This window comes from Mytilus trossulus, chromosome 7 (genome assembly GCF_036588685.1).
Source record: "Mytilus trossulus isolate FHL-02 chromosome 7, PNRI_Mtr1.1.1.hap1, whole genome shotgun sequence".
Taxonomy (NCBI): domain Eukaryota; kingdom Metazoa; phylum Mollusca; class Bivalvia; order Mytilida; family Mytilidae; genus Mytilus; species Mytilus trossulus.
Window position 1 is genome coordinate 3,092,521 of NC_086379.1, and position 9,678 is coordinate 3,102,198.

Below are 9,678 nucleotides of genomic sequence, written 5' to 3' on the forward strand. Positions count from 1 at the left end.
CTTCATCCTTATAATTGATTTGGTTGCTTTCAAACTGTTTTAGTTTGATAGTTCAATTTTAAAGCGTTTATAGACAAAACATGTGGCTCTCTTACTTAGTCATAAGCCAAGTATAAAATTGAGAATGGAAATGGGGAATGTGTCAAAGAGACAACAACCTGACCATAGAACAGACAACAGCATATTTGTGGTAATAATTGTATCATATAAATTGTACTTAAGTATACTTCATTATAATAACATTAGATGTACAGTATGTATCATTATTATGATTATAATACGTTATTATGATTGGTTTACTGCAATCTCGAATTATTCTTTTTTTAACCTCAATACACAATAAAATTTATCATTCATGATGACGTGATGTCCCACCATAAAGTGCACAGGTGAATTAAATAAAATCTTAATAAAAAGCGTGTGTCCATGATCCTAGCTAAAAAATGTAATACATGTACTACAAAATGTATTTCGGTCACCGCTTTTACAACCCAAATGAAGTTATTATACTTTTGTAAAGACCAAGATTTTGTCATAAACGCTGATTTATGTTACGAGATTCATTCACAAAATGTAATCAAGGGTATAGGTGACGCGTGCAAGATGTACACATTAGATCTTGTAATCATAATTGATTATGAAAGGCTATATAAAGGGAGATAAATCAAATTAAAGTGTCAGCAAATGATTAAGGATGTTACAGAAATCACAAAACCCGATACATTAACAAACAAATACAAATGTATAGATGCTGATCTCTTTTATGAAAGGGAGATACCTCAAATCAAATGTTATCCTGACTTTTTTCCTTATATTAATGGCATTGCGAGGTTAATATTGACAAAATGTTCATCAATTGATTATAAAGTTGTTTTTTCTCGAGCTTATATTACTTTTTTATAAGTTGTCACTGATTTTAACAAGCAGTCAGTAACTGGTTTACATGATCATTATGTGTGTTTTTTGTCCATCCGGTTTGCGATGTCTTTGTTTGATCTGTTCAGCTAAGCATTTTTTCAACTAATTTTATAGTTTGTTCTGATGTCGTACTGTTACACTTCTTTTCCATGTTAGAGGTGGGTCGACACTGTCAAACAAGTTTAACCATGCTCACTTACAAAAATGCCTGACCTAACTCAGGAGCCTCGAATTCAGTGGTTACTTAAAGCTGTATTTGTTATTTTGTATTTTTATCAGGGCATTTTATAACTGACTATGTGGTATGTGTTGTACTCATTGTTCAAGACTGTACAGTGACCCATATCTGTTAGTTTGAATGTCATTTGGTCTCTGATGTAGTGGTGTCATTGGCAATATTAATTACACAACATCTTTTTATTTTTCATATAATTTATTTCACTATTGATGTTCCTACTGCGTTCCTCCAGAGGCATTATCTACCTTTGACGTGACCTTTTTCTAGTTTTATGCTCTTCTTATCTAACACAGGTGTTGTCCGGATAGAAACTGTATTCACACCTTTTTTTAAACGTATATACGTTAGATCACGTGAACTAATAACCGTAATAGGCATATGAAAGACAACTCCCGATATAATCGTTTATCTTTTATACTGTATAAACTTCATTTATATACTTGGAATGAATATGATACAATTTTTTTCTCCTGAAATAAAAAAAATACCCTTTTTTTCATTTTAGTTAACCATGTTAAATATTCAATTCGTTTAAAAAAAAAAACTGTTAGGTTAACTCGCTTTCCTTTTCGTGTATTAATGCACAAAAAAGTCATAACTGTTTGGTATACCGTATAAACAATCCTTGTTTCTATCTTCCCTTTGCCATTGCGCAATCTAGCATTCTTAACGTTGTATATATAGAGATGGAGGTTTAAAGAGCTTTGAATATATATTTTATATATATATATACAAGATTATGATTTGTTTGAATTTGAAAGACGAGTATATAATATCAGTATTTATAATCACTGCATGTAATGAAAGCGTATACGGTGACAAATCAATGGTTTCAATGATAAACTGCACATCATTATACGATTCAAGCCTCATCAATTTTCTATGTTATCATTAAAGAACCGTTGATGATATTTGACATATTTAACCATGCAATAATAAATGATAAACCTATTTGCTAATACTTTCCAAAGAGTAATGTGTTTTTATAAGGTAAGTTAAATGTGAAATTTAATTAATAAATGTAATGAAGATAAATACTTCATAATTAAAGAACTAGCCGTAAAAGTAAACTTATATAAACATTGATAAATGTTACGTTAACTCGAGGACCCCAGCTTCGCACTATAAAACCTTTCATCCGCGGAAAATGGTCTGCATACATAGACAGAAAGAGTTTAGTGTGAAAAACAATTACAAATTGCACATACAAAAAAAAAGGATAATAAAAGACAAGAAATAATTTACAATTTTCACTTTGTTATGATCACTAGTCATACCGATTATAGTATTAATTTTTGTGATGCCTTGCTTTTTCAAAGGTGGATACTTCCGTATACATCTATTCGTAGCAGTTTAAGATTCAGAACTTGCCATTGTGTTAGCATATCTGCTTTTTATTTAACGTTAACGAAACGGTATATTTCAAATTAACCTGGTTGTGTGGTTACAATTTCATGGACGTTTATATATACATTTATCTATCTTAATATTCATTTAAGAGCATATCATTATACACAACTAAAATATACATTTATATGAAGTCATTTAAGCATTAAATTAGAAATATTTATTTCAGCAATGAAATCATTCAATTAAAAATTGACGAATGAGAATACATTTGTCTGGAGTTTATAAGGTTCTTAGCACCTCAAAATTTACCCAGATCTTTAACATATTTAAGGAATTTTGGTAATATTTATTTTAATTGATAATTGAGCAAGTGAGTACCATAGCTTAGTTAATGTTATTCAAATACTTATAATTTCATCCATAATTTTCTTAACAGGTTTGTATTCAAATTTCTTTTCCTTCACTTTGCTCGTTACTTCTTTTTTTTCAAAACGAATATTTATATATTTCGTTATTTCTTTCTGTAAGTGTTTTCTTTCTTTCTTTTCTTTTTTTAATATTCCTTGCAAGATAAAGACAAATATTATATTATGTTATGCAAAACTAAATTAAATGATTATCTTTTAAAATTTATCCGTTCATAAGATTACAAATTATAAGGAAACTATAGGTCTAACTCCTCTTGACAAAGTTGACATTAGATGCTGTTGACTATTTTTCGGTCATACAGTTATTTGTATTTGCCAGCATTTAAATAAACTAGGTTTTAATACTTTTTGCTAATAGCGTTATTGAATTTGTAATAGAACTCAAATCAATTAAAAAAATAGCTTAAAACAGAAGAAGTTAATTGATTTTAGATTTTTAGTATCATCCTATTTTCTTTACTGTTGCTTTTCTATATGCGGCAAATACTTTTGTTTGTAAAAACATATATTTATATATATACTTCATTCAACGGTCACTATGATACAAAAGCGTTAACTTCAGTTAAAGTCTGACTAGTTAAGTAGATAAAATAAGTATAATACAGCCACATGTTACGGAATTCGCCTTGTCGCTCGGTGATTTTTTGTTTGTTTATCTTTAATGTTGCTTTGTACAGCGGTACACTACCGTTGCTTTTTTCTGATATAGCAGTCATCACCACTGATTTCATTCCCAATTGAAAAGTAATGAAAAGCAAATAAAAACATAAATTGCAAGAATTAAAAATCAGATGAACATTTCAATAAAGGCCATATGCAAAGGAGTTCGAGGTGTAAAATGATACTTCTTTTTCATTTTTTTAAAATAAAATCCTCAAAATATTTTTCAAGTTATATAGTTACATATTATTAAAGCAAAGGAGAGATTTTGTTTGTTTCGTCGAATAACAAATATATATCGACAGACAAAAAAAAATGTCTAAATGGACAAAAACAAAAAAATAGTTTTAGTGATTTCACGAATCATTATAGATTAATGGATAAAAAAACACTATCTTTTTACCTAAACAATATCTAATTTTTATTGAATCGATGCGGAAACATTAATGGAAAATGGGACACACAATTTTTCGAGAAAAAAAAACAAACTAAGGCTCAGCAATATAAACCCTACCAAAACTGGCGGTAATCTTGAAAGTTCCGGAACTAGTCATGTCGTCCATTTGAGCACACTATTAATGACAAGTCTCAATCAGTGATAATATAATCGAGAACAAAACGGTAGAATAGTATCTACGTTCGCTGCCTAAATCAAGCTAAACTTTAAACGTTAGCGGCCCACTGTTATGTCATTCATAAGTATAACAAATCGCTGTTGTTGATTATTTCTGTAAATAATTACATAACTGATTTACATAAATATTTTATAAAACTTTGTATATGACAATCAAACGTTTATGGCATTTTGCTGTACAATTCATCTGTTTTATATTAAAGATAAAGGGAGACTTATTGGACGTGCCATATATTCTCAAAATAAACTTTACTTTGGGGAAGGTATACATTTGTCTCCATAAAATCGACTTCGTTTGTTTAAACTAGTTTATTTACTCAAGAATGTTTTACTTTGGAAATTCTTATAACGTCTGTATGGTATACAGGCCAACAGCGTTTCGTAAACGAATTAGCAAGCACATGACGTATAGAAATATTCGATTGCGAAACAGTTAACTAAGCACACCTTTACAAAGTTTTATAATAACTCATTATTAAAAAAAATCAAACCATAACGTAGAGGATAGCAATATAACATAGGTCAACCTTTGACAGGGTAAAGTAAATGAAAGTGTACCTAGTCTCAACTCTCTCCAACTTGTGTAGCTTCCTAGCTTGTTTTCTAGTTAACACGTTAATTGGATCTCGTATGCACATTCAGAACTGGGTGTAAAACATAAATTCATAAGTTTTGTATATTTTAGTGTCATTTCAAAGAATGTCCACAAGTTTTACTATACATTAATTTGATATTGGAAAGAACACTTTTAAAGGAGTGACTTTATTCAAAATGTATGGACATTCACAGCTGAAGGGAGAAACACAATATGGGATACTCTAAATTTTTCAGTTGAAACAAACGAAAAGTGCAAAAAAGATCAGAAATCATTTTTTCCAACGAAAATACCGTCAATTTCACACGGGTTTATGACATCTTTTACCAGCGCGTGTATCCCTGCTCAACTAAAAGTTTCAAGCACTTTCAACATCCTCATTCTCTATGGTAGTATATAACTAATTTTTGTTCCGGAAGTACGGTATTATTGATTCCCGTACGACTGAGGGAGGTTGACCATCTTATTAGATGTTATTTCCCCAAATATTTTGTGCAGTATGAAATCAAAATTTTTGATGCGCTTGCTTGACATGTGTTGGACGTACTACAAGGCAGCACTCGCATCCGCACAGTAGAAAGGGCGTTATATACGTTGCAATAACATGTTTTCCAATCCACTTTAAAAAAAAAGTTTAAACTAAGTAACGATGCCTACATGTTGGTCACGATGTGATGGCTGTCACATGACAAATTAAATTAAAACCCGTATTCTAGAACTGCCGTATAACAAAACTCACAACAGCCGAAAAAGGATTAGACAACAAATACCCTACGAAATAAAGGTTTTAACTGTTATGCACTGAAAGGTTCTGTTCTACGTTTTACCCACTTTACTAATCATTAAAGTACAATGCTGTTCATATATTATCTTATTTTGTCAATTTTAATTAATATCTTCTTCAAAATGAATGAACCCAAATATTTTGGCATTATTTTGAATTATAGAAAGAAATATATATTAAGCTCAAATATGCAAAGTCATTTTAAATTTTTATTTGTCAAGTTTGTATTGTGACGGAATTTTGATTTCTTTGGTTATTGTATAAACAGAGTGAGCCTATTTCAGTATATTAAACTGTATTAAATATCATTTATGGTTGCCTTTTGACCCATGCGGTCATTATTGACACCTTTAGTATCTGATCAAATTGATAATTTTGTTATTGCAACAATAAAAAATTGTAGTTAATGCTACAGAAAATTTTAATGTCCCATTAAACCTTAAAAATATATAGATTATTCAAAATTGATATAATTATTTGTACAAAACATTCAATTTGAAAGCTTTTAATTCCAAATAAAAAAGGGTATTTTTTCTATAATATTATCAGAATAGAAAATTAAAACGGATATTGTGTAAAAAGGACAACAATATGACCAACGTGCAGAATGCCAGTTAAATATATAATTCAAATTATTTCTAATGAAAATGTTTTATAATTGAAAAAAAAATAGGTAATAGTAGATTTTTCTAATTTCGACAGGAAATTATTAAGCTTTCTATAAATGATTGAATTATAGGAAAAACACTTTTATTTAACTAAAAACATTATATCATAAAACAGTTAAAATCTTAGCTTGAAAAAAAACAATGGAAGGAAATACAATTTCTATTTCCTTATCACCATGGTTCATTCCATTTACTGGTTTTATCTTGATATATTGAATTCATCACAAGATGTTTCATTTATATTGGATATCTAGTTCCTTTATCCTCGAATGTAACATACCGAAATGCATGCTTATATCAGCAACACGATGGTTAACACGACGTGTAGAACATAGTCTGCCGAACCTTCGGTCAACCAGTTTTTGTGATTTATAGAAGATCATGTTGCTCAGCCTTTTTTTTAACAATATTTTGTTTCATTGGATGTTGATGTTGCTTTGGTCGTGTTTGGTTTTAAGTCATCGCGCTGTACGATTGGTTTTGATTTGTGTGTATGTATATCCCCTTGGTATCCTTCACTTCCATTTAAAAGATCCTAAATTTTACAATTATTTTGATGTTTCTAAAGTTCTCTAAGTGTATTTTAAGAAGAATTATCAACTTCATTCCTTGCTGAAATTTGAAAATAAATATTTGTATTACAACATTGAAGTAGCTATAGATAATATAAGTATAACAAGGAAATAATGCAGAAATAAGAAAGGTCCTCATGCTTTTTGAAAATTTAAAGCTTTGACATTGAACAGTACTTACATTGGATTAATACAGCAATGTTTTGTATTTAGATCATGTGAAAACGCTGTTATCAACAACATTCATGTATTCTAAGGTGTTCTACAAAAGACCTAAGCCTAAGCCTAAAACAGAATCTATGATGGTAAGTCATTCAAACATCTATCATTTGTTTTAATAGGGAGGCATATTATATCTAAAATGTTGTTTTTTAATTTCTTTAAAAATTAACTTCAAAAGAACAAGCTTATAAATATTCATTATTCATGCATTCCGGGTAATATTTTCAAAAGTGTACACCAAAACTTGTTGATTTGTTAAAGACGTCATTCACAGTGGAAATTAAAACAATGACGTAACGTTATTATTGATACGGAATACGAACAATAAATTACCTACATATTCTGAGTATGGCACTTGTTTTTCTGTTGCAGATATTTCTCTGTATAATAGCCAGCTTTTCATCAATGACTGCAGCTGTGGTATCCGTGTTGATGGTTATGTTGTTTCCAACTCCATATTGTAATACAAATGGTAGGTCAAAATATTGTATAACAGTAATAAAATAAGATTTAGATTTAAATTGGTCTTTCTATCCAACTGTTTTGATTTCGAACATTTGAACTTAATAAACAATGCAGCGTATTCAGGTCTATTATTTTGTAGCCTCGCATATGGGTTCTAGTTTACTTTTAATATGAAAAACATTCATATTTCAATTTCAGATTTCATTTTGTAAATTATTTACAGTTATATTCATGACGGATTTTCATATTTGAGTCATATATGTAGACTCAGATATTTCTGTATCCTGCTCTTTTTCTTGAAAAAAAAACCAAGGACTTTACCATGTGATTTTACAAGTTATATATATGTTCCTATCTATTGAAAGCTGCATTGTTCTACTCTGCTACCCCTGCAAATGAAAATGGTTTACTGAACGCTCCTCTCAGTTCGTCAATAAATTTCTCAATACGATTACCTATAAAACATGTATCTTCATTATTCATCAATTTCATGCCTTTCCACCGTCAATTATATAAAATAACCGGACAAAAAGTTGCAGTCACTTACCACTTGCATCAAAACCTAAAAATCAATACACACAAAACTATTATGTATAACAGTTGCTGTGAAAGGCTTAGCAGATCCTGCTCTTTATGATCAGGTGAGTAAGGCGAAAAATGTCATTAGTGGTTATTAATTAATTTTGTCTTTCTCGCATTAAACCTTGTTTTAGGGGTGATTGCCCTTCCAAAACTTAAGTTACATGTGAACAGTTGTCAATGAAAATACTGATTTAGTTGAAAATTTGTTATGTATCAAATTTACTTGCAGCTAACACATGCAATGCAGCATTTTCGTCATACATGTCTGAGACTCAAGCATTAGCAACCAAACTATTAGCTGAAAACGATACAATTGTGTTTGATCAAACTGTTTCTAACTGGGACGATGCTTACAGTACAACAACAGGAAAGTATACAGTAAAGTGCACAGGGATGTATACATTCACCTGGACAATTTGCGGAGACGCTAAAAAGTATGCTGGAGGTCAACTAGGAGAGTGGGGAACATACCTAATGCAAGGGACAATTATCATTGGTGCAGTTCACACTGATACTGAGGAATGGTCAGATCATGACTGTTCAACCGGAAGTGTAACTCGTTACGTATTTTCAGGTGATGAAATTTATTTGAAGACTGGTTTCTATCATCAAGGTGTATTGCTGAGTATGAAGGACCAGTCGAGAACAACGTTTTCTGGATGGAAAATATTTGAATAGATAAAACGAAAACAGCAATATGACATTCCTTTATTTAGTTGATCAAACCTTTGTGTGGTAGGCCTTATGCAACACGACGAGTACAATCACCTGACCAGCTGTTGTTCGATCTATAATTCAAACAGTTGATTTCACTTATTGCATCCCCGTTATTAATGTATTTGAATATTAATGAATGTTAGAGGTCACAGGGTCATCAATCATCAGTGTATCATATAGTGGTATTTTATAACACTTAATACGTTGTTATAATATTATGTTCACTTATATGTATAATATGTTTTTGTTGATTATAAGTATACTTTGTGTTTATCTATGATAAAACAGAGTGTATTAATTTCAATCTCGACGTTAAGGATTGAAACAGAGAATTTTAATGTTCGTATAATTTTTAATAATAGGATGACAGGTACCAATTTGGTATAATCCAATGTATGATGGTGTTTTTATTAAACTTATGAATCAAATGTCAATCAAGTAATGCACTAAAACAATAACCAAATCATCAACCATAAACAGAAAAAAAATGTTCGTTACCTTTTATAACGAAAGACGTTTCGTCTGTCATCAGTTATGTATGACTTAACGGGTCTACAAAGTGATTGCACCGGTTGTTACTTACTTAACTCACTGTGCTTGATAATAAGTATTATTTAATATCATTGATATATCAATAATGCATTATGAACATAAACATTTGGTACAAGTATAGGTCATCAATAGTTTTTTTTTAATGTTAATTAGCTGACTTTTATGTGTTTTTATTTTTAAAAAGGGGATTGAATGTTTACTTTAATAACTAGAATCCAATTATCTAAAATAACAATACTTTCCCTGTTTTTATCTTTTTACTTTATATTAATTGTCTCAATGTCTTTGCTTTT

The 9,678-nt window shown here is 30.0% G+C and overlaps 1 protein-coding gene across 1 annotated transcript; it reads left to right on the forward strand.

The window, feature by feature from the left end:
- Positions 1-7,055: 7,055 nt before the first annotated feature.
- LOC134726758 (complement C1q-like protein 2) lies at positions 7,056-9,420 on the forward strand. The gene is made up of 3 exons (XM_063591170.1): positions 7,056-7,152; positions 7,442-7,541; positions 8,346-9,420. The coding sequence occupies exons 1-3, from the start codon at positions 7,093-7,095 to the stop codon at positions 8,792-8,794; spliced, it is 609 nt and encodes a 202-aa protein (XP_063447240.1). The 5' UTR covers positions 7,056-7,092; the 3' UTR covers positions 8,795-9,420.
- The last annotated feature ends 258 nt before the right edge of the window (positions 9,421-9,678 follow it).

Bases quoted from the DNA above. Each gene is read 5' to 3' on its own strand.
- LOC134726758 (XM_063591170.1), top strand. From the start codon at position 7,093: ATGTATTCTAAGGTGTTCTACAAAAGACCTAAGCCTAAGCCTAAAACA. The intron at 7,153-7,441 runs GTAAGTCATTCA...TTTCTGTTGCAG, and splicing joins CTAAAACAGAATCTATGATG to ATATTTCTCTGTATAATAGC. The intron at 7,542-8,345 runs GTAGGTCAAAAT...ATTTACTTGCAG, and splicing joins TCCATATTGTAATACAAATG to CTAACACATGCAATGCAGCA.